The sequence below is a fragment of the Thamnophis elegans genome, chromosome 15 (assembly GCF_009769535.1).
Source record: "Thamnophis elegans isolate rThaEle1 chromosome 15, rThaEle1.pri, whole genome shotgun sequence".
Lineage (NCBI taxonomy): Eukaryota > Metazoa > Chordata > Lepidosauria > Squamata > Colubridae > Thamnophis > Thamnophis elegans.
This window is the reverse complement of record NC_045555.1, coordinates 5,606,799-5,632,913: the sequence shown is the minus strand read 5'-3', so window position 1 is coordinate 5,632,913 and position 26,115 is coordinate 5,606,799. Positions and strand designations below refer to the sequence as shown.

Below are 26,115 nucleotides of genomic sequence, written 5' to 3'. Positions count from 1 at the left end.
GGGAGTTGAAGTCCACCCATCTTAAACCTGCTGGAGAAATCCAGCAGGGGAAGGAGGGATTTGGAAAAGGACCCCCCTCGGTATGGACCCTTTTTTCGAAAGAGATCTAGTAGATTCCTTTGGCTATCAAACTTTCTCCTTTGTCCTCCAGAAGATCATCGGGCGTTACAGCCTCCTCCTGGCCAGCCCTGTAAGCTTGGCGACTTTTATTTACATCTGGAAGTTCATCCCTGAAACAAAGAAAAGACGTTTTTGGAGATCAGGAGCCTGATACCTCCCACAAGGCCATAGCCAAGCCGAATCCTGCCTAGCAACACTCAAATTTTACTTCATGACTGTCCGCGGTATAGGAAGCATCCAGCTCTGCTTCCCCACCCCACCCCCACCCTCTGTTTTTCTGCAAAATTCTTGGATTTTGGCAGCTAGTGACCTATTTTTTTGGGTATGGGTTGTTCCTTTGTAAATAAAAAAAGGGTTTGTGTTTTGTTTTCATTAAAAAAATTTTTAGGGAGAGGACATAAATATGGAGTTCGTCTGCTGTCAGTTGTCACCCAAGTACCCCCAATTCTCATTGGCTGCCCCTCCAATTTGCCATTGCTTGATGCCTAGGATCCGTTCCATAAAATCCGATGGTGGGTGGAATCAAATGTGCCCTTCTCTCCTCAAATGCAGCCCCCAACTCTGGCATTAATTCAGGCCCCTAAACCAGATCGAGACCTAACACGGCATTTTTTATGACAGATGGATGGATGGTAGGTATATCTAGATAGATATAGTAGAAAGAGAGATACAGACAGACAGACAGACATATATAGATATAGATAGATAAGTAGAGAGAGAGAGAGAGAGAAATAGACACATACAGAGAGAGAGAGAGAGAGAGAAGAGAGAGAGAAATTGACATATAGAGAGATATATAGATAGGTAGTAGGCAGGCAGGCAGGCAGGCACAAGCAGATAGGCAGGCAAGCAGGCAGGCATACATACATACATACATACATACATACATACATACATACATACATATAAATAGATAAATGATAAATAGATAATAGATAAATAGATAAATAGATAAATAATAATAGATAAATATAAATAGATAAATAGATAATAGATAAATAGATAAATAGATAATGATAATAGATAAATAGATAAATAGATAAATAGATAAAGATAAATAGATAATAGATAAATAGTAAATAGATAAAAATAAAAGATAGATAATAGACATAGATAGATATTGAGAAGACAGACAGACAGACCTATATAGATATAGCTAGATAATAGACGAGAGAGAGATAAATAGACAGAGAGAGAGATAAATAACAGAGAGAGAGACATATATAGATATAGCTAGATACTAGACAGAGATAGAGATAAATAGACAGAGAGAGAGATAAATGACAGAGAAGAGAGATATATAGATATATATAGATAAATTGACATAGAGAGAGATATATAGATAGGTAGTAGGTAAGCAGACAGGCCGCAGGCAGATGGCATACATACATACATACATACATATATACACACATACACACATACATACAATATAAATAGATAAATAGATAAAAATAAACAGACATAGATAGATACTGAGAGAGAGAGAGAGAGAGAGAGAGAGACATATATGGATAAATATATATAGATATAGATAAATGGACATAGAGATAGATAGGTAGTAGCAGGGGTGGGTTCCTCCCGGTTTGCACTCGTTCGCACGAACCGGTTCGTCGGAACCCGAAGTAATTAACTTCCGGAACGCCGGTACCAGTCCTGGCCCCTGTCGCTGCAAAGCACCCTTTTGCCGGCGCGTCGCAGCTCACTTGCTCATTCCCCCGCCCATCCGCAGCTCGCTCCCGCTTCCCCGCCCGTCCGCACTAAGCCCAGCCTGCCGCTCACTGATTGGCTGGAGTCCACCAATCATGAGCGGGCTGGAGGTGAAGCAAAGCTTTTTTCGCGCTGACCTCCATTTGAAATTCCCTTCGGCCTTCGCTTGCTGCTTCCCCCTCAGGTAAGCACAAAGCCCCAGCAGCAGGACTCGGAGGCTTCGGGTGGGTGGTGGCGGCCCAGCTTTCGTGAGGGAAGGCCTCCGGCCTTTGCTCACGAAAGCTGCGGGCTCGCGTGCACTACGCGGCGAAGCTGGGGGGGCGGCGGTAGCGGTGGCGGTAGCGACTAAGTGTGGGGGGGGCGGCCTAGCTTTCGTGAGGGAAGGCCTCCAGGCCTTCCCTTGCAAAAGCTGCGGGTTCGCGTGCACTACTTGGCCGAAGGCAGGTGCTGGGGGTGGCCTTAGCGGCGGCGGTAGCTACGGTAGCGGCATTAGCAAGCCACTCCCATCTGTCACATGGGGGCAGCCACGCCCACAAGGAGCCGCCACGCCCACTGAGTAGGTTCGAACAATTTTTGAAACCCCCCCTGGTAGGTAGGTAGGTAAAACAACAGACAGGCATATATAGATATAGATAGATAAATAGGTAAAATAAAAAATAGACAGATATATATATAGATAGATAGATAGATAGATAGATAGATGATAGATAGATATAGATAGATAGAGATAAATTAACATATAGAAGATAGGTAGGTAGGTAGATAGTAGATATATATCACACACACACACAAACACACACACACAGATATATTTTATTTGGCAACAGTAAATATTGGTTTCTGTCATGATGGACTCTTGTGACGAGCCGATTGACAGATGATGGAAGCAGTTAGCTTCCTCCCATAATTGGGCTTACCAGGGTTGTGACTATATATATATATATATAATATATATATATATTATGTATTCTGTATGTAGGTAGGTAGGTAGGTAGTAGGTAGGTCGGTAGGTATATGATAGATAGATATAGATAGATAGATAGATAGATAGATAGATAGATATATAGACACACATATACATATACATATACATATACATATACATACATATACATATACATATAATTATATATATATAGTGTCACAACCCCTGGTATGCCCCAATTATGGGAGGAAGCTAACTGCTTCCATCATCTGTCAATCGGCTTGTCACAAGAGGTATGGCTAGCTGATGAGAGCTAAATAGCTTGAAATAGATCTATACTAGTCTCCCTTTATTATTTATCAGCACAAATAAAAACACACACACACATTATAGATAGATAGCTAAATAGATAAATAGACAGATAGATATCTAGAGAGACAGACAGACAGACATATATAGATACTATATATAGATATAGATAAATGGACATGATAGATAGATAGATAGATAGATAGATAGATAGATATAGATAGATAGATAGTAGATAGATAGATCTCACACACACACACACACACACACACATATATATATATGAGAGTGGGGATATGTATGTACATCTCATAGAGATACCATGGAAAGGCAGGTAGGTAGGTGGATGAGAGAGAAATAACAGACAAGATAGATGATACAGATAGATGATTGATTGATTGATTTGATTGATAGATCCGTAGGTAGGTAGGTTAGACAGACAGGCAGACAGACAGAAGTGAGAGAGGGAGGTCATGTATGTACATCTGGATATATAGATAAATGCAGAGATAGATACTGTGGAAAGGTAGGTAGGTAGATAGGTGGATGAGAGGAGAAATAGACAAGATAGATGATAGAGAGAAAGAAATAGACAAGATAGAAGAAAACAGCTTGTGGTCGCATTGACCGATGATCTCTGGAGAGCTAGGGATGGAGGCCATGCTTCCATCCTAGTTCTCCTGGACCTCTCAGCGGCTTTCGATACCATCGATCATGGTATCCTTCTGCGACGACTGCGGGAGATAGGGGTGGGCGGCACTGTCTTGCAGTGGTTCTCCTCCTATCTCTCGGACAGGTCGCAGTCGGTGTTAGTGGGGGGGCAGAGATCGTCCCTGAGGCCCTAACCTATGGGGTGCCGCAGGGGTCGTCCTATCCCCCTACTATTTAACATTTACATGAAACCGCTGGGCGAGATCATCCGAAGGCACGGGATAAAATATCACCAATATGCGGACGATACACAGTTGTATCTGTCCGCCCCGTGCCAACTCAATGAAGCGGTGGACGTGATGAACCGGGGACGGAAGCCGTTAAAGACTGGATAGAGCAAACAAGCTGATACTCAACCCAGACAAGACCGAGTGGCTGTTGTGTTTCCCTCCCCAAAATTTGACCACCATACCATCACTCAGCTGGGGGGACAAAATTTAAACCCCCAGAAGGGCCCGCACTTGGGAGTCCTCCTGGATTCACAGCTAACTTTTGACCACCATCTCTCAGCTGTGACCAGGGGGCATTTGCCCAGGTTCGCCTGGTGCGCCAGTTCGGCCCTACCTGAATCGGGAGGCCCTCACAACAGTCACTCGAGCCCTTGTGATCTCTAGGCTGGATACTGTAATGTGCTCTACATGGGGCTGCCCTTGAAGCATCCGAAGACTTCAGCTAGTCCAGAATGCGGCCCGCGCGAGTGATTGTGGGCACACCACGGTTCGCCCACATAACACCGATCCTCCGTGAGCTGCACTGGCTACCTGTTGGTCTCCGGGTGCACTTCAAGGTCCTACTCACCACCTACAAAGCGCTCCATGGTAGTGGATCTGGCTATTGAGAGACCGCCTTCTGCCAATTACCTCCCTGCATCCCATCAGATCGCATAGAGTTGGCCTCCTCCGTATTCCATCCGCCAGTCAGTGCCGACTGGAGACTACTCGGAGGAGAGCCTTCTCTGTTGCGGCTCCGACCTATGGAACAATCTCCCGTGGAGATTCGTACCCACCACGTCCAGGCCTTCCGCACAGCCCTCAAGAAACTGGCTAACCCTCAGGCCTGGGGATAATCTTATTTCGCCCCTCCCGAATGCTGAGTGAATGTTGAGTTTTATTGTCTAATTTACTTTGTGCACATTTCTTTTTTCGTATTGTCCTACACTCCCCTTCCTTTTTTGATTGTAAGCCGCCCTGAGTCCCTCAGGGAAAAGGGCGGCCTATAAATAATAAATCCATCCAATCCATGATAAATGAGAGAGAGAGAGAGAGAGAAATCAAGTCTGCCTGACCCTTGGCAATTGCCTGCATGAGTCTCTGCTGTTTCGGGGTCCCATTTGGCAACCCTGGTCGTCTTCGCGGGGCAGAGAGCAAGGATCTGGCCCCAAATCACACAGCTGCCTTCCTGCCTAGGCAGGACGGCCTCACTCTTCTAGGTGACCTAATATATTCTTTGATGAAGTACTATGGCGAAAGAGGGAGGCAGAGCTTAGGAATGTGGAAAAGCCAGTCGGGCATCTGCTCGATTAGCCATCCTCACCCCATCCCTGCGAGGTGGGCAAGCACGAGCTGCTACTAGCCAAGCCAGGATGGCAACCTAAAGGAATCCAGGCTATCTTTCGCGGCGGTTCGGGTGCGATGATGGCTAGAGAAATGGTTTCTATTGTTTATTTGTTTGCAGAACTCTCGAATGGCTTCTTTGCAGAAAACTTTTGCGATGAAAAATATGCACACGTTTCTTTTCACAGGTGTGAACAATGGTTTGGGGGGGGGTTGAGCTAAAAAGGTAAAGATTCCCCTTGCACATCTGTGCTAGTCGTTCCCAACTCTAGGGGGCGGTGTTCATCTCCGTTTCAAAGCCGAAGAGCCAGCGCTGTCCGAAGACGTCTCCATAGTCACGTGGCCGGCATGACTCAACTCTGAAGGTGCACAGAACGCTGTGACCTTCCCACCAAAGATGTTCCCTATTTTTTCTTCTTGCATTTTTTAACGTGCTTTCGAACTGCTAGGTTGGCGGAAGCTGGGACAAGTCACAGGAGCTCACTCTATTTTTGAGCTAGGGGATTCTAATACCCAGCACTCAACAGGCAAACAGGGAATTTGCGGGGAAAGGACAGGTGTACGATGCACCAACTGTGCAAAATAGATTTTCATTGCTTTTCCTGGGTATTTTCACCCACATTTCCTTGCAAGGCAATTTGTTTGAGTTGTGAGTCTTGCTCTTTTCTGTTGCCAGCGGATGCATTTTCCTTTCCCCCCACCTCACATTTTTGTTGCAGTTAATCTCAGGGGCTGCCCCAAAGAGGAGGGAGTCAAGCTATTCTCCAAAGCACCTGAGGGCAGGACAAGAAGCAATGGTGGAAATACCAAGGAGAGAAGCAACTTGGAACTCAGAAAATTTCCTGACAGTTAGAACAATTAATCAGTGGACAACTTGCCTCCAGAAGCTGTGAATGCTCCAACCTGGAATTATTTAAGAAGATGGACAACCCTTTGTTTGAAGTGATGTAGGGTTTCCTGCCTAAGTAGGGGGTGGACTAGAAGACCTTCAAGGTCCCTTCCAACTCTGTTATTCTATTCTAGTCTAATTAAGGGGCACAGGATTGGTCCCAAAGGATGCTGTACGTTTTGGGACAAGACTTATCTTACCTCTTGACCTTCAAGTATCTTCTTGTGTAATCTCTCAACCACTGCATTACCCCCCCCCCCTACCTACCCTGCAGAATTTCGAACGAAGGGAGCTGTGTTTGTTTATCTGTCCCGGTGACAGTTTTGTGGCTAAGAAACGCCGCAGCTTTCCTTTTCTTGCCAAGTAAGGGTGTTACAGGGCAGGTGTGCAATGCTCCCAGCCTACCTACCTACCTACCTACCTTCCTTCCTTCCTTGCCGACAAATACACCGGGCTGAGGTTCGAAACGATCCCAGTGAGGAATTGCAAATTGCAGGAAAATATATATATATAAATGAATTTGTTTTTATTTAACGACTCGTCCTGGCCTTCACCTTTTTTTTCCTTTTGCAAAGTGGCAGCTGAGGGACAGAGGGAAATCTTTGTCCCCAGCATCCAAAGAGCAAAAAGCCAAACTGTGAAGTAACTTGGTTTGTCAACCAAAGTCCGAAGGCAGGACAGGAAAAAACAATCGTTCGTTTTAGCTTGATTTTTTTTCCCATCTTGCAAGTTGTGGGTTGTTGTTTTTTTTTAAATCCTTCCTCTGGTTTGGATGCGAAAAGGGGCTGACAGGGAAATAGGTAAGTTGAGGAGGGGCACTTCAAATGTGGGAATGGAGTGTGGGTGAAAAACACAACCCTGATTTGGAGCGTGTAAAAAAAGGTTTGTATGTGTGTGTGATTTTGTACCATTAGCATTGTGTCTATCTTGCTTATAATGAACAGAATGTTTTCCTCTTTCTTCCTATCCTAGGCTGTATTTTATCCCATATTTTTTAAAGGAAAAAAAAAACCAGCCTTTTTGTTTTGATTTCTTTTTTTTTCCTGAAAAGTTTTTTTTTTTATTCTCTTACATACAATTATAGGTAGACATTCACATAGTTGTTCTTCTTCTTGACATTTGTCATTCTTATGCATTTGTTATTCCATTTAAATGTTATAATATATAGTTTGGGATGCTTTATTTAGCAGACCTTCCGCCTGTTTTAACACTACCTTATTTTCCCTTTCTTTTCTCCCTCCTCTTCTCTACTTCCTTCCTTCCTCCTCTCCTTTCCCTTCCTTCTTTCCTTCCCTTTCTCCTATTCCTACGCTTCCCCTTCCTACTCTCCCTCCTTCTCTTCTCTCCCTCCCCCCTCCTCTCCTTCCCTTCCTTCTTCCCTTATCTCCCCTACTCCTACTCTTCCTCTTCCTACCCTCTCCTTCCCTTTCTCCCTTCCACCCTGCTCTCCTTCCCTCTTCTCCTCTCGTCCTCTCATTCTTTCTCCCTTTCTTTTCTGTTGTTGTTATAGGTGTCTCTTTCAAATCTCAATTTATGTTTTCTTGGAGTGGTATTTCCGCAAACCCAATATAATTTATTATCATTTCTTATTCCCTTCCCTAGCCTTTTGGTTTTGATTTCTATCGGATGGTCATCGTTTATTATTTTATTAATCGGAAGCATTTTCCCTGGGTTTTTTCCCCCCTCTCTTGATTGGCATCTTATCAGCAGGATAAATAAAATCATTTTATTTAATGCAGAAACACGGAAACACAGCAGGTTGCAGTTTTAGAGTTGAGCCATTATTCATGAACTCTACTAGTTCTTTCTTTCTTTCTTTCTTTCTTCTTTCTTTCTTTCTTTCTTCTTTCCTTCCTTCCTCCTTCTTCTTCTTTCTTCTTTCTTTCTTTCTTTCTTCTTTCTTCTTCTCTTTCTTTCTTTCTTCTTTCTTCTTCTACTTCTCTTTTCTTCTGAGTTTAGCTTCTGAGTTTCCAGCTGGGCTGACTCGTTGCAAAGTTTTTTTTGTTTTTTTTAACAATTTCCCAGTGATCCTCAGGGTTATTTATGCAGACGACTCTAAAAGCAAAGTGAATGATTTGTAGTTCAAAAGATGAATAAAAGGGACTGCCGGAAAAGGAAATGCATTATTTTCTGTGCCGGGACAGTGGTCCCTGATTGAGAGATGAAGCCCCATCAAGTTGCTAGTCCTCAGGCTCAATTCCAACTTCTGCAATCTGGGCTCATGGGCCCTTTGTACGTCTCCCTTTTTGATGGGATCGTGTCTTTATGAGGAGTTAATTCAGGGGCCAGATTACAGGCATAGTCCTCCACTTACCACCATAATGGAGGCCAAAATTTCCATTGTTAAGTGAGGCATTTGTTAAGCGAGTTTTATCGCATTGTATGACCTGCCTTGCCACTGTTGTCAGCGAATCACTGCAGTCCTTTAGTTAATAGCCCGGCTGTTAAGTGGAACTGGCTTCCCCATTGTCAGAAGGTTGCAAAAGGGGATCATCTCTCACCCAGCAACCATCATAAATACGAGTCAGTTGAATGAATTTTGCTCATGGGGATGCTGCAGGGGTCATAAATATGAGGAACAGTCATAAAGTCACTTTTTCCAGTGCAGTTGTAGCTTTGAACCGTCACTAAACGTTCTGGAATCACGAAAACTCAATTTATACAACTGAGAAATAATTAAAATGCTAGACTAATTCCAGTCTAAAGGAAAAAGTAAAAGTTCCCCTCGAACATATGTGCTAGTCGTTCCCAACTCTAGAGGGCGATGCTCATCTCCGTTTCAAAGCCGAAGAGCCAGCGCTGTCCGAAGACGTCTCCGTGGTCATGTGGCCGGCATGACTCAACGCCGAAGGAGCACGGAAGGCTGTTCCCTTCCCACCAAAGGTGGTTCCTATTTTTCTACTTGCATTTTTACGTGCTTTTGAACTGCTAGGTTGGCAGAAGCTGGGACAAGTCACAGGAGCTCCCTCCATTACCCCACTAGGGATTCGAACCGCCAAACTGCCGACCTTTCTGATCGACAAGCGCAGCGTCTTAGCCACTGAGCCACCTTAATAATAATTCCAGTCTGGGCCAAAAAATACAAAAATCAATGTATTACTGACCCAAACACTCTCAGCTGGCACCAAAGTCCATTTTTACTGCTACCTCTGTGAATTCCAAATTAATTTTTACCTCATCACGTGATTTTTTATTTCAAACACCACCACCCCCCCCCAATCACCTTTGACACTCATCAGCTGGTGTAGAAGCTGGCTTTTAAATCCCAACTCTCTGCAAATAAAACTTGGATACTTAAAAAGAAATGTTTTTTTTAAAAAAGCCAGGGGCTTTTTAAATATTGGAATTGGCAGCATTTGAGTTGCCATGCCAAGAATTTTTATTTCAACCGAAGCCAGATTTCAACCTTCGCAAATATTATTTTGGATCCCATTCAGTGGAGGTTTCCGGGGAATGCAATAATAATAATAATAACAACCTAATTCCTTTCATCTGCCTCTAGTCTGCTTGTCCCAGGAAAACATTTCACCTGCTTTTAAACCTTATTTGAAAACCTGTCATTTTCACTCCAGATTCTTGGCTGGGCTACGCACTCTTTCTGTATACATTTAGGAAGTGAAAAGGTAACTTTAGCTGGGATACAATATAATAGAATGGAGAAGAGAAGAGAAGAAGAGAAGAGAGAATAAAATAAAAGAACAGAATGGAGAATAGAATAGAGAATATAATAGAATAGAATAGGAATAGAATAGAATAGAATAAAATAGAATAGAATAGAATAGAATTCTTTTATTGGCCAAGTGTGATTGGACACATAAGGAATTTGTCTTTAGTGCATATGCCCTCCGTGTAAATAAAGAAAAATAAAAGATAATGCATATATCAAGAATCATAAGATACAACACTTAGTAATAGTCATAGGTTACTAATAAGCAATCATAGGAAACAAATAAAAACAATATAAATTGTAAAGATACAAGCAACATGGTTATAGTCATAAGTGGAAAGAGATAAGATACTAGGAAGGAAGAGAAGAATAATAGTAATACAGTTTTAGTAAATTATTGACAGTGTTGTGGGAATTGTTTAGCAGAGTGATGGCGTTTGGGGGGGGAACTGTCCTTGTGTCTAATTGTCTTGTGGCAGTGCTGTATAGTGTCGTTTTGAGGGTAGGAGTTAAAACAATTTACGTCCAGGATGCGAGGGGTCTGGAGATATTTTCACAGCCCTCTTGTTGACTCCTGCAGTGTCCAGGTCCTCAATGGAAGGCAGGTTGGCAGCCATTGTTTGTTCTGCAGTTCTGATTCTCCTCTGAAGTCCGTGTGTGTCTTGTTGGGTTGCAGAGCCAAACCAGGCAGTTACGGAGGTGCAGAGGACAAGACTCCATCATTCCTCTGTGGAACAGAAATCAGCAGCTATTTGGGCAGTTTGAGCTTCCTGAGTTGGCGCAGAAAGAACATTCTTTCTTGTGCTTTTTTGATGACGTTTTGGACGTTAGGGGTCCATTTGAAGTCTGGAGATATGAAAGAACCCAGAAACTTGAAAGTCTCTACTATTGATGCTACATTGTCTAGTATTGTAAGAGGAGGTATCATGGGAGGGTTTCTCCTAAAATCCCCCCTCCATTTCTATGGTTTTGAGTGCATTTAGTACAAGATTGTTCTGGCTGCACCAGGAGGCTGGTTGCTCAACCTCCCATCTGTATGCAGATTCATCGTTATCTCGAATGAGACCCATCACTGTTATCTTAAAAGAGCGAAAGAAGCTTACTAAAATTTTGCTAGGGGTGGTTTGGGGCTATTGAAATTGAGACAGGCTGATGGGTGGTGGTGCTCACCTAACAGAGATAATCTTAATTCATGCTCATCTGATTAGATTACGCTAATCCCATCCAGTTTTATTCTGCTTAATCCTGGGTGTGTTTATGCGCGGGTGAGAATCCTAAGTTTGTAGCAGCTGCAAAGTTTGTGGGTGTGGTTGGATCCACACATGGGAGGTTACTTCCTTAAATTACAGGAAAGTCCTCCATTTATGACCCCAAAAATTGAGCCCAAAATTTATGTTGCCAAGGGAGAAATGTGTGAGTTCCGTCCCATTTTTGCACATTTGTTAAGCGGATCGCTCGACGGTTACATTAGCCATACAGTCATTAAGTGAATTTGGCTTCCCCCTCCTGACTTTGCATGTCAGAAGATCACAAAGGTGCATCACTGCAACCGTCGTAAATGTGAGTCAGTTGCCAAGCCTCTGAATTTTGATCACACGATGTTGCAGCGTGAAAAATGCCATTAGCCACACTTTCCAAGGTCGTCGTAACTTGGAAGAGTGACTGAGCAAATTGTTGTAACTCAAGGACTACCTGTGGGTCTTGAAACAGTTTCTAGTTTGGCTATTAGGAGAAGCTTCAATGATTGAGTTTAGTTTGATGGGCTTGCAACATGGTGTAAACTACAGTTAAAAGCTCAAAGGGAAACCGTAAGCCAGCTATTAGAGTTTGGATCAAACAGAAAGAGTAAGGAAGTAATTAAAAATTGGTATATACGAAGTGAGTATTTAGAATACCTTGTTGAAAAATGAAGGAATAACATCTTTGTTTGAATGTATGATGTACAAGGACAATAATGAACATAAACATACTCGATAGTTGATTGGTGGGATTACATAATTGAAAACAGTGATCTACAAATATAAATGGTTTCATATCGGGGTCTGTGATTATATAAAGGTATAAAGGTATATTGTTATTATTGTTATTAAACAGACAATCAAGAACGTAAGGGAATTAGGTTTATTGGAAAAAATATTAATTGTAATTGAATATACATTGTACAATGAAAGTGAGGTATTTAGTATATTAGATGAAAAATCTGTGATTGTAAATGTCATTGAGAATATGGATGCAAAAACACTTGTAACCAAACGTAATGGATGAGATTATTTTTTTAATAGTTTTTTTTTATGTTTAAAGATAAAAAAAACAGATTGCAAAAAAAAAGAGAAGAGTTTAGTCCAATGCAGAAACCAAGTTAGCACTGTTTTACTTCTTCCTTAATGGTTTTTCTACTACAGGTAGTTCTCGACTTACAATGATTCATTTAGTGACGCTTTTATGACCGTTATTCCCCATTACAACTATTGCCCGCGATAAAAATCCAGGTGCTTGGCAACCGATTCCTGGGGGATCACGTGATTTGCGACCTTCAGACCAGCCAAGTGGATTGTGGGGGGGGGAGGGAGCCAGACTCCCTTAACCATTGTTTTACCAATTTAACCACCTGCGGCGCTTCACTTAACAATGGTGGCAAGGAAGCTCTGTCCGATGGGACAAACCTCACTTAGCGACCGCTTCGGTTAGCCACGGTTGGGCTCTACTGTGGTTCTGTGCAGAAGTTTGGGAGAAACAGATTTTTCAATGTTTCCAGGGTTTCGCTCCCTGCAATTCTGCAAAGCCTCCTACACACACAATGTGCCAGCCACTTTAATGAATTATGGAATGATTGAATAAACAGAGTTGGAAGGGACCTTGGAGGTCTTCTAGTCCAACCCCCTGCTTAGGCAGGAAAGCAGTGTTGCAAAAACACGCCATTAAAAACAGCAAATGTGGAATTCCTAGGAGCCCAGAATGGACCCCAGGGAACAGGGCCACCTAAGATCAAAGTATGTCTTTATAAAATCTACCTCTCATCTCCTGGGGACAGAAAAAAAGGCAAAACACCTGTTTATTGTCTGGATAAGAGGAAGGTTTAATGATTGATGGATCCCCGTCAGCCTCCCTCCGGAGTTAAGCCAGAGATCTCTGCCCCAAGCCGATAGCAATCTGGGCCCTTGTTGAAAGCAGCAGGAGGCGGTTGAACAGAGGAGGAGGTGGAGAATGAAAGGGGAAAGGGATGAAAGGAAAAAGGAAGGAGAGAGGGAGAAGGAATGTTCTCTTCTTTCTCTTTCTATCTCTCTCTTTCCATCTCTCTCCCTCCAAAGTCTCTTTTCAGTTGCAGAGAAGCTGGCGGGGGGGGGGGGGGGGGAAGAGGGGTGGAGGCGATTAAGAAAAGGATTAAGATAAGAGATAAGGTGGAGGAATGCAAGAGGGAGGGGAGGAATGCTTGGGTGGAGAAACAGATATGCAAGGATTTGGGGAATCCTTGACAGGTGGAAGACAATAACTTGGTCCTTAATACCAATAAGATCAAGGAGCTTACAGTGGACTATAGAAGGAATAGATCAGACATCCATCCCTTTCTTATCAATGGAGTGGAGCAAGTAGCCACACTTTAGATTTCAGGGTGTTATCATAAAAAGAGGACCTGGCCTGGGGCAACTCACATTGCAACCCTGGTTCAAAAGGGCCAAGCAGAGATTATATGACCTGAGACTTCTCAGGGAAACAACAACTGAATGGAAAACTGATGATGACCTTCTACTGCTTCACCATAGAGAGTATTTTAACTTACTGCACCTGTGTCTGGTTTGCCAATTGCACAGGGGCGGATAGGACAGCGCTCCAGAGGGTTAAACGTCATTGCCCAGAGGATCCTGAGTTGCCCCTCTCCCCTCTTTGGAAGAGCTTTATAGCTCCCGCTACCTTAAATAAGTTCAAAACATCCTTAAAGACCGATTTCATCCTAGGCACCCCCTTTTTTGTTGAACTATTACCATCTGGCAACCGGTACAGGGCAGTAAAAACAAATAGGCTGAAAAACAGCTTCTATCCCAGGGCAGTAACTATATTGGATTCTAGGTTCACCGACAAAAGGTCGAACGACAAAACCGTGCCTGACTAAACTGCGGTGACAAATGAGTGCTGAATCGCGCCGACAACAGCGTGGCGACAGAAGCGCGCTGTAAAACTAAACCTAACCCTAAACCTAACCCTAAATGTAACACTAACCCTAAACCTAACCCTAAACCTAACCCTAACCCTAACCCTAACCCTAAACCTAACCCTAAACCTAACCCTAAACCTAAACCTGCTAAACGTAATGCTAAACCTAACCCTAAACCTAAACCTAACCCTAAACCTAAACCTAACCCTAAACCTAAACCTAAACCTAACCCTAACCCTAACCCTAACCCTAAACCTAACCCTAAACCTGCTAAACGTAATGCTAAACCTAACCCTAAACCTAACCCTAACCCTAACCCTAAACCTAAACCTGCTAAACGTAACGCTAAACCTAATGCTAAACCTAACCCTAAACCTAACCCTTACCTTAACTTAAATCGCCCTTCTGCCGACGCACTGTTGTAAATCGCCCTTCTGTCGACGTGCTGTGTCGGCGCGTTGATGATGTCGCGGTTTTAGCGACACAGTTTAGTCGGGCGTGGTTTTGTCGTTCGCCCTTTTGTCGGGTCACAGGATTCTATGCTATCGTGCAGTGACAGTGAGAAACTTTTTCTTACGGTGTGCCAAAATTGTCCAACCAATTTCGTTCCCGAACTTCCGTTTGGCCCGTTGGGGCCATTATTTGTCCTCCGCAGCCCTCCGGAGGCTTTCTGGAAGCTTAATGTACACAGAGGGCAGCATTTAATTTCGTTGTACCGTGTGCCGTGACAATAAAGTAAAGTAAACTGAACTAAGAATGGTACAACCTTAGCCCCATTTTTAGCGCAGCCATCATGGTGCTCCGTCCCGTAGAACTGACTGCAAAATCAGAAGCAATCAATGATCGAGATACAGATAGTTCTTAAGCCCCAAATTTTGTGTGGTTAAGTGAAGATCTTTGTGAAGGGAGTTTGGCCTCCTTTTACGACCTTCATTCTATCTTTACGACCTTCGGTCTCTAGCCACCATTCGGTCAGTGAATCCCTGCAGCTGTGAAGTGAACTGCGCCGTTGTTACGCGAAGCGGGCTTCCCCAATGTCAGGAGGTCGCAAAAGGGGATCGCGTGACCCCCACCGTCATAAATACGAGTCGGTTGCCAGGTGCCTGAATTTCGCTCATGTGACCGGGGGAAAGTTGCACCAGTCGTGGGAAAACAGCCATCGGCCATTTTTTCCCCAGCGCCGTTACAACTTTGAACCGTCACTAAATGAATGAGTCGTAAGTCGAGAAATGCCTGGAGTGGCTTAATTCGAGAAGGGGCTTGAGGCTTGGTTGAGAATCGGTTGAGAGTGTCCTTTTTTGTGGGTGTTGTTTTTATGCAAGGCAACATTCCCACATTGCTTTTCTCATTGGCCCTTCTGTGAGGCTCCACAAGGCTGGGAAAAAAATATGTTTCCACCCTAGCTGTTGGGAGGGAAAATTCTGTGTTACGCAACAGTGTGCATTGCATACTCGTATGCTTGGCAGCGCAGTGTGGCCTTCACCTTCATCCAAAGCCTGTTTCCACAGGTATTAGTGCCCAGCTGGTTGGGATGATTAATAGCGCCAATAAATCTTTGCCTGCTTGTACCTTACTCAGCTCTTTCTCTCCTTTTCACCGTGCTGAGGACTAGAAACTTGACAGGGCTTCGAAATTTAAAGTGCAGAATTCTGGTTAGGATCACATGTCCAGCTTCACTGCTTCGCCACCCCCCCAAAAAAAATCCCACGGAGTTTTTGACTTATTCTGCTGAATATATTCCTTTATTTTTGAAAGGGCGTCTGTCGTCCAGCTTTTTGGCACCATCTCATTGCCTTTTTATGTAAGAGGTTGGCTCCAGGATAAAACTATTTATTTGGCAAATCGAGAACAAGAAAGGAAAAGGTTTAGATTCTCCATTAGCTTTAGGGTCCTCTATTGGGGTTTTGATGTACATCTGGGAAGGGATTAGAAAATCCATGCAAGCACAAATGCGATTCTACGCAAGAGATGAAGAAAATACAAAAGGGAAGGAAGAGGGAGGAGTAAGGAAGGAGTAAGGGGAATGTAAGGAGTAAGGGGAATGTAAGGAGGGTGTCTGGGAGTAAGGGGAGAAGGAAGGTTTGAGGGGAAAGGGAAGTAGGAGGGGAGTGTTAGAGGGAGAAAGGAAAGTTGGAGGGGGTAGATGGGTGTATGGAGGAGGTGGGGTTGTGAATGATGAGTTGTGTTTCCTTTTTACTTGTTCGTTTTCCCTTTTCTTTTTTTTTCTTTTTTTTTTTTCCTTTCTTATAGTAAATACCCTGTATATAAATGATTGCAAATGGAATGTGAAAATTGAATAAATATTTTGAAAGAAAAGAAATACAAATGCTATTTGAGGGGGATTGCTTATTTTATTACGCAATGAAAAAACCAACATGAATTTTCAGGGCAGGGATGAATCCTTCACTTGGAATCTTATTGACCTGAGGACAAATGCAGATTTATTGATTAACAATAGAGTTTGCTCTGCTTGATAATATTATAATTAGGATGGAAATCAGACTTTGCTTCCTCTGAGAACTTACGATTTCCCATTTGTGCAATGATCTTGGACTGCAGCAGCTAAAAGTAAAAGAAAGAAAGAAAAAGACTGGGTGCTTTGATAGCGTTTGAGTTATCAGTCAGTTAAATTGTTCTTATTAACTGAACATTTGCTGACTTGGAAAGCAGTACCAAGATCAGCTGGGCTCAGCAAAAAAACAACTAATCAGGTAAACACCATATATATAATCCACACCGGTTAAGAGGAGCGGGCTTATTCAGAAAACTTAGAATAACTTTGCTGTCACTTTAAATCTACACTAATTGGCATACATTAAAATGAAATTTCATGGCATTCAGCTCACTAAGGGTCAGCACCAAAATTGACCAAAATTGAGCCAGAAATTTCTGTCGCTAAGGCAAGGCGGTGATCAAGGGAATTTTGGGCCCGTTTTACGACCTTGCTTGCTACGATTTGTTAAGTGATTCACTGCAACTGTTAAGTTAGTAATACGGCTATAAAATGAATCTGGCTTCCTTCAATTTGCTTGTCCGAAGGTCGCGAAAAAGGGACCACATGACCACAGGACACTGCAACTGTCATATATATGAGTCAGGGAGCCGGAACACAGCAACCGTCATATATATGAGTCAGATGCCAAATGTCCAAATTTGGATCACGTAATCGTGGGAATGCTGCAAGGATGGTTAAGGGTGGGGGAAACGGTCATAAATCACCTTTTTCAATCTTGTTGTGAGTTTATTAGTTACTAAAGAAACAGTCGGAAATCGAAAACTATCGGTATCCACTTTCTAAAGGATGTGGATCCCGGATTTTGGAAGGTGGCAGCTGCAAAAAGTCACTTATTTTTCCCAGGGTTGGAATTTGGAGGAAAGGGGAAGGGGAGAAATTCTGAGAGATGACCTAATAAGGAGAGGAAATGAATTTTGGCCTCTGGTCATTTCTGGTTTAAATGTGATGACTATCCACTTGAATTTTACTCTCTAGGAACTTGCCTAAGGTTAGGTCAAACCTGGCTCAACAGCGGTAACTGTAAGAGGGTGGACATTCACTTAAAATATGAGCCAGTAGTGTGTCGCAGCAGCCCCAAAAAACAATGCAATCCTATGCTGCATTAAAATACCACTTTATAAGGCCTTGGGAAGGCCACACTTGGAATATGGCATCCAGTTTTGGTCGCCACGATGTAAAAAAGATGTGGAGACTCTAGAAAGAGTGCAAAGAAGAGCAACAAAGAGGATTTAGGGGACTGGAGACTAAAACCTATGAAGAACGGTTGCAGGAACTGGGTATGTCTAGTTGAATGAAAAGAAGGACCAGGGGAGACATGATAGAAGTCTTCCAATATCTCAGGGGCTGCCCCAAAGAAGAGGGAATCAAGCTATTCTCCAAGGCACCTGAGGGCAGGACAAGAAGCAATGGGTGGAAACTAATCAAGAAGAAGCAATTTAGAACTGGGGAGAAATTTCCTGACAATTAGAACAATTAATCAATGGAACAGAATTTGCCTCCAGAAGTTGTGAATGCTCCAGCACTAGAAGTCTTTAAGAAGATGTTGGATAGCCATTTGTCTGAAATGGTATAGGGTTTCCTGCCTAGGCAGGGGGTTGGACTAGAAGACCTCCAAGGTCCCTTCTAACTCTGCTATTGCATTGTATTGTATAACATAAGGATAGAATCAAGATCACGTGAAGTATTGGTACCACCATTTTTATAAAGCCTTAGTAAGGCCACACTTGGAATACTGCATCCAGTTTTGGCCACCACATTATAATAAAGACGTAGAGATTTTGGAAAGAGTGCAGATAAGAGCAACCAAGATGATTAGGGGACTAGAGGCTAAAACATACGATAAACCGTTGCAGGAATTGGATATATCTAGTCTGGTGAAAAGGGACATGGTGGCTCAGGGGCTAAGACGCTGAGCTTGTCGATCAGAAAGGTCAGCAGTTCGGCGGTTCAAATCCCTAGCAGCACGTAACGGAGCGAGCTCCCGTGACTTGTCCCAGCTTCTGCCCACCTAGCAGTTCGAAAGCACGTAAAAAATGCAAGTAGAAAAATAGGGACCACCTTTGGTGGAAGGGAACAGCATCCCATGCACCTTCGGTGTTGAATCATGCCGGCCACATGACCACGGAGACGTCTTCGGACAGCTCTGGCTCTTTGGTTTTGAAACGGAGATGAGCACCGCCCCCTAGAGTCAAGAACGACTAGCACATATGTGCGAAGGGAACTTTTACAGTTATCTTTTAGTCTAGTGAAAGGAAGACTAGGGGTGACATGATAGCAGTCTTCCAATATTTGAGGGGCTTATTTTCTAAAGCACCAGAAGATAGGACAAGAAACAATGGTAATTGCTAATCAATGCTAATCAATACAATAACTAATCAAGGAGAGAAGCAACCTAGAACTAAGGAGAAATTTCCTTGGCAGTATCAACAATTAAACCAGGGAAAAAGTTGCCTTCAGAAGTTGTGGATGCTCCCATCCCTGGAGTGTTTTTTCTATAAAGACATCTATTTGTCTGAAATGGGTCTCCTGCTTGAGCAGGGGTTGGACTAGAAGACCTCCACGGTCCCTTCCAACTCTGTTATTGGAGAGAAATGCAACATAATCGCTATGTAGCTATTTTTTCTTATATTTCCAGGTGCCACAGCTTTGGGGTTGTGGAAAGTTATCACCCAGCGTGCAGCAAAGGCCAAATTGGAGTGTTTAGTGTTTGAGGAACTTGGCTGATGGAGAAACACAGAGGGAAAGAATTAGCAGCTTGAAAATTCTCCCGTGTGCTGGGAAAAATAGGCCTGCTACAAATTTCCCGCTTCTCGTAATAGGTGAGTGGAGGACGAAGACTTATTAAGTTGAGCAACAGAAGTCATCCCATGACACATCTCATTATTTGGAGAATAATGTCTTCTCAACCTTGTCAATTTTTAAGATGCCCGACTTCACTTCCCAGATTTCCCCAGCAAGCTATGCTCTATGCCACTGAGGAATTCTGGGAGTTGAAATCCGCATATCTTAAAGCATCTGGGTTGGGCAATTCACATTTCAAGATGGCAGTTTTAAAGGAACAATAGGAAAAATCAGTTCCCTAGATTTTGCAAATGTTACATTTTGGATTTTTTTTTCCTCCTTGATGTTTTGGTTCCTCTTTTCCCCTGCAGGCGGGGATTAGCTCTCCTTGAAATAAGGGGGCAGGTTGATTTAGTTACTGATTAAGGATAAAAGAAACGGTATATTTTTTGTCCTGGATTAGGTGGAGGAGGGAGGAGAAGGACAAATAACCATGAAAAAGGGTTTGCACATCAGTGATAAACATGCCCAGGCATATTTTCAAACTTTAAGCCACCCTGGAGTACAGGATGAATAATGAAATCTTTAGAGAAAGAGGGAAAAACTGGATGTAAATAAAATTGAAAGGAATTTATTGGCCTCTAGTTATCCCTGCTCCTCATTTTGCAGCTAAGGGGAAAAAAGGAAAAATCATAACCATATGTATTATTAAAAACAACAACGCACACACACACAAAGTTTATGTCCATTCTCCAAAGCTGGCCTTCCCAGATATTTCACCTGTATTGATTTGACTAAAAAAAAGTGTAAGCATCCTTTAATAATAGCAATTTATTAAATGTATATGTCACCTGATTTGCAGGAAAAAAAGGGCAAAAGCATTGCCTTTTTTGCATGCTAAACTTTGATAAGGATTGGATATATATTCCCTGTTCTGTGGAACCTATTTTCTCCCGCAAAAAAAATGGGCAAAATCCCCCCTTTTTTTTCACACAAAACACACATATTTAATTCTTCTGTAGCACCTATTTTATTTTTCCTGCATGGGGCCATATGGAAGTTTGCCCTATTACACCTTTTCCAAACAATAAGCAAGTTTGGTTTTATATACTCTTAGGAAGCATCCAATTCCTTTGCAAACAGAGATAACTTTTCTCCCCCTCTCCTGGTGGCTTGGGAAAAGGCTTAAATCTACAACTCCAGAGTAGAAGTAGCAGCAGCAACAAAGGAGGGGAAAGCATTCTGCACCCCAAGGAGAATCAAGAATGTCTTTCCTTCCCCCAGAAGAAAGTTGGGGCGTGGGGTTGCGTTCTGTCTACGTGCTGCAGTGATTTTACTAAAGGTTAGGGAGGTCATGCCAGCCAGCAGGAGAGGAAGTTGGTTTTTTTTTTTTAACTGCCCAGGGGGTGCCTAAAGGGCTTATCTGTTAGGGGTCACGTAAGCAATGGTTCCCTCCCAGATACCCTTAGAAGAAAAGGAATTTTCTGGGGAGGAGGGGGTGGGGTCAAAACAAAGAAGGGGTATATATATATAGGATGAGAGAGCTCGGGGGCTTGGGCTTGCTGTATCACAACCAGCTCAGTCTGTGAGGGCATCTAGACGTCTTCTGCAAGAAGGAAATATTTGCTGGCTGGAAAGCGGGATTTCTTTTACAGCTTTTGGGAGGTAAGGAGAATAAAACAAAAGATGAAGAGGTTTTGTTTTGGGTAGACCCTAGGGAAATAATTCGCTTTGCAAAGTCATTGTTTAAAAATATGTCTATTTGTTTGTTTGTAGGGAGTTGGGATAATAAACTCTTTCAGGTGTGTTACACAGGGGGAGAAATGGCCACGTTGTGCGTCTTATTTTCAACGGGTTTTGATGGGTTATTTGTCCCAACTGGAGAATCGGTGTTGTTTTTTTTTGTCCCCATCATCCCCAGCAGCTACCCGGCTGGGATTGATGGGATCCTACCGAGGGAGGGAACAAATCGAGAGGGGGAAAAAAATGCTGGTGGAAATTGGAGGGGAAAGCAGAAAGTTTGGAGGGGAAAATCCAGGAGGAAAAATAAACTTTGGAATTGTTTGGAAGGAATAAAACCTTTCGTGGAAGATGTTTCTCAAATTGAAAGCAGGGGGTCTGTTTTGTATTTTTTTTGCTTCCCTTCAGAAAATCCTTTTTTTTTCCTTCCAAAATAATTTTTTTTAAAAGCTGGAATTGTCTCCTTCTGCCTGGAAGAGGTTTGGCTCATCCTTTTGTTGTAGAGATTCTTTCTTTTTAAAGAAAATCAGTACACGGGAAATGAATAGCCTCGGTGCCATTATTTTTCTCTGGCTTGCGAGGACACTTGTTTTTTCTTACAAACTTCTTTTCCTAAGTTCAGTTTGATTCTTAGCCAGGTTGTTTTGTAGATCTGAAAAGAAGAAAATCTCCTTTTGTGTGTGTGATGGTTTGGGGTTTTGGCTATGTGTGTGTGTGTGTGTTTCCCCGTTTTTTCAATGTGTGGAAAGCACACCTAAGAAATTGGAAGTGGTCTTCTTGTGATAGAGGTCTTGAGGGACTACAATTCCTATCACCACAAGCCATGCCCGGTTGTTGTTTTTCAATTGGATTGATGCAGCACAGATAAGTTGCTGGACATAATGGAGATTCAAAGTGCTGTTTTTTGCTGTTTTTTTAGAAATAGCAAATAAAAATATTTTCCCCCCAAAATCCTGCATCTCCTCCCAGATAGATGAGATATTGTGGTCTCCAAAACTGGAATTTGCTGCTTTTAATTCTGATGGCACTAAATAAACAATTCTCACCCCCCCCCTTCTTCTATTCTGCTTGTTTAACTTTCTGCCCTAACTTTTAAAAGCTACTTGTTAAAGAGTTTTCTGGAGGTGAAAAAGCCAGGAGACAAAGAGGGGGAAACAAGTGATTTCCAATCCGATTTTTCTCACGTGTTCCCCACTACAATTCCAATAACACCCCACGCCCCCCACCCTGGCTGGGTCATGGAGGTATGATATCAACTAACTAGGCGTTTATTTATTTTTTAAGTTACTGGGTAGTTGTGAGTGCTTTGGAAAGGTGTTTGTGTAGGGTGGTGAAACCTCAGTCTTGGGCCATTTTAGAGTGTCTGGACTTCCAGTTCCCAGAAGTCCCTAGTGATTGGGGTGAATTCTGGGAGCTGAAGTCCGGACCTCTTAAAATGAAAAAAAAAAAAAAAACACTACTGAGAATCTTTGAAGGCCAAGAGATTTGGGAGGTTGAACAAAGAATTTCCCTCCCCCCTGCACCAAAATTAAGATTTAAACCCGTTTTCTTCTTCATCCCTGCAAACCAGTCTGTGATTTGAACTAAAAAAAAAAAAAGAGCTTTGTAGAAGTTATCAAAAGTTCAAGGCCCAGGGTGTCCGCTTTAATCCAGAAGCAGTAAAATAAATTGCAAGGGCGTTACCAACTTATCTTGCTCAGTGGCATTTAATTGCAGAGATTTATAACCCCCTGCCTTGTGGAATGCATTCTTATTTCTTCCTTTCTCCATTCCTCCCTTTTTAGGTCTGCAGGGCAAGGGGAAGAGTGAAAATGCCGCAGCCCATGCCACAGGAACCCCAGAAGGGGGTGAGTACGGATTTTCGTTTTTTGAGCGTTGGGAGGACAGAAATGGACATGGGGGAATTTTTTTTTTTTTAAGAAAGAGGATCAGAACAGGATTTCCACTGTATAAACCTTGTTTAAAGGCTGTTTCATTTGGGGGGGGGGGTGAAATTTCCTGAGCTGCCAGCGCAATTCAGTCCCAGGGATGAGGAGTTTTCCGTGTGAATATCCACACAGTTTGTAAACATGCCAGGACTTGTTGTATCATTGGCTAGGTGATAACCTGGCAAATGTTCGGACCAAATGTAATTTCTAATCTTGGGATTTCCCCCCTCCCTTACCAGAGGGAGCCCCCTTTTGGAATACTGTGAAGCCGTTATCATGGCAACTCCACTGCACTGCACAGTATGAGTCATTTTACAGCAGTACAGTAGAAGCCCTTTGAAGGCACAACAGGCTGTATCTTAACAGAAACACATACACCGAGGCGTTTTAGGATTGTCTTAGCCCCACAATATTTTTTTTTTCCCAGAGAGTAAGTCATCTGTGTGCCAAGTTTGGTTGAAATTGCTCTAGGCGCTCCAGAGTTAACCCACACACACACACACACACACACACACACACACACACAGAGACAGGGAGGGAGGGAGGGAGGGGGAGGGAGATTTTATTAGATAGATATGCAAAGTCTTTTTCATGGTATTTCTCTCCTGCCACCTTCCTCCACCTAATCCAGGACAAAAAATATACCCATTTCTTTCCTCCTAATCAGTAACTAAATCAACCTGCCCCTTATCTCAAGAAGAGCTAATCCCCAGCTCCAGGGGAAAAGAGGAACCAAAACAAGAAAAAAAAACTTCCATAAAAGGTAAATCGGGATCCATGCAGATAGGGGGGGGGTCCCCCACTCAATTTCTCTGCATGCATTAAAGATTGGAAAGTAACTTACAGGAGTTGACTTCGTGAATGCTCCAAATGTTTGCATAGCTTAGCTGGTTTTAAGAGGATGCCCTAAGTTAACTCCTGTAAGTTACTTTCCAATTTGCAGATGTGAACCTAAGCGGTCTTTTTTTTTTTTTTCCAGAAAATGACTGTGCTGCTTGCTCTGGTGACACTCATTGCGGCATTCGGATCACTTTCCAGTATGGATATAATGTCTCTGTGATCACTTCTCCAGCTCCGGTTTGTTGGGGGGTTATTTAATCCATTTAGGGGAACATTTTTTTGGTGGTTTATAAATTTCAAAGAAGGTAGAGATGCCCAAATGGCCGATAGTGTTTATTTTTATTTTTTTTTCAGTTTGGCTTAAGAAAAAGAGAGCAGTGTTTCTCAATCTAGGCAGCTTTAAGACGTGAGTCTGCATCTCTTAAAAGTGGTCGGAAATGAGAAATGCAGATTTAGAAAGTGTTTTTAATAACATGTTAGAATGTACTTTGTACTGCAATGACTGTAGAATTATGCCAGACACTAGATGGCAGTGTTTAGTGTGCATCAACGGTTATAATCTATGGCGTGATGGGCACGTGAGGCGTTGCCCTCTCAGCTGGCCAGCACGCATGCGCGCTCGCCAGCAGACTTCAGCCTTCTTTTGAGGCCATTTTTTTGCCCTCTGGAGAGAGGGAAAGGGAAGCCCTCCGAAGGCTCAGAGGGCTAAAACTGGTCCTACAAGCAAACCAGAAATACATTCCCGAACTTCTGTTTGCCCATAGAGCTGTTGTTTTCCACTCTGGAGGCGTCAGGAAGCTCCTGAAGCCTCCGTAAGGCCGATTTTTCACAGCTCGGGAGGCTTCAGGAAGCTCCTGAAGCTCCGGAGGGTGGGGAGGCTGCTTTTGCCCTCCCAGGCTCCTATAAATCCTCTGTAGCCTGGGGAGGGCGAAAAAAGCATGCCAAAAATGGGGGGAGCACTGCTCATGCATGCATGCATCCTGGGGTCGTGCACATAGCATTGTGGGTGTGACACGCCCATGCACGACCCCCCTGCACTCCCCCCGCTTTTGGCACGCGAGCCGAAAAGGTTCACCATCACTGATCTATGGTTTCTTTAGTAGAGTTTCTTGTTACAGTCATACAGTTGAGCAGTAAAACACATGGTGACTGTACTGTGGTGCTTGATATAAAATAGAATTTTCTAAGAAAAAGAAATACCTGTGAGTGGGGACTTGTTTCAGGCCAAATGACATACTTTTAATATTCCTTAAATCCACTTGTGCCAACTAAGGTACTTTGTACTGTTAGCCTTCAAATTTTGCTGGCTGAGGATGATGGATACCCAACCCATTGGAGGTCCCCGCACCACAAGTTGGGGTTCTTGTTGGTCCTTTTCTAATTGGTCCTTTCTTCCATCTATCCTTCCAGTTCATGCAACAGTTTTACAATGAGACCTACCAGGGGACGATACAGTAAATATATGGACGAGAGCTTGATGACCGCTCTATGGTCTCTGAGTGTGTCCTTCTTCCCACTTGGGGGGTTCTTTGGATCGCTGATGGTGGGGCCCATGTGAACAACTGTGGCAGGTAGGTTTCCTTCTTCTTTGTTTGCATAATTTGCATCCTGGGCCGGGTGTGAGGCTCCTGCTAGCCTGGGAGATAGAAAACATCCACAGTGCCAGGAGAAACATCTGGCTTGTCTTTCCTCCTGGGTGTGGTTGAATGTCGAAGCAAAGAGGACCTCCTGGGATGGTCTTCTGTGGACCATGGAAAGGTGTTGTCTAAAGAGGAAGAAGGTTGAAGGCCAGACCTTCATCCTTTAGAGCTCCAGGTTGAATCTTCTGAAGTTCTTGAGATGTTCTCCTCCTTTCCAGGAAAGGCACCCTCCTCATCAACAACATCTTCTCCATCATCCCTGCCATCCTCATGGGGATCTCCAAGGTAGCCAAGACCTTCGAAGTGATCATCATTTGCCGTATCATTATTGGCATTTGCGCAGGTGAGACCTCAGCGTTAAGACACGAGGGCAACCTCGCCCATTTTAGAGGCCATTTTCCATTTCGTGTTAAAAAGAGGCGGGGAGTGGGGAATTCTGGGAGTTGAAGTCCACCAGCCTTCCAAGTTAAAAATATTAGCAAAAGGGCTAGAGAAATCAAGGAATCCTCCTTGACCAGTGAAACACATAATGTTATTGTCAGGAAAAACCATTTTGGGGCGGGCGAATGGTTGTGTGTGGATGCAGTGGCTCAGTGGCTAAGATACTGAGCTTGTCAATCAGAAAGGTTGATGGTTC

At 43.2% G+C, this 26,115-nt stretch overlaps 1 protein-coding gene across 1 annotated transcript; it reads left to right on the top strand.

The window, feature by feature from the left end:
* Positions 1-6,823: 6,823 nt before the first annotated feature.
* Positions 6,824-25,713, top strand: LOC116518528 (solute carrier family 2, facilitated glucose transporter member 5-like). Its single transcript, XM_032231994.1, is given in 6 exon segments — positions 6,824-7,017; positions 22,855-22,917; positions 23,978-24,075; positions 25,249-25,281; positions 25,283-25,409; positions 25,697-25,713. Coding segments are annotated over 5 exon segments (336 nt in total). The 5' UTR covers positions 6,824-6,989; the 3' UTR covers positions 25,397-25,409; positions 25,697-25,713.
* The last annotated feature ends 402 nt before the right edge of the window (positions 25,714-26,115 follow it).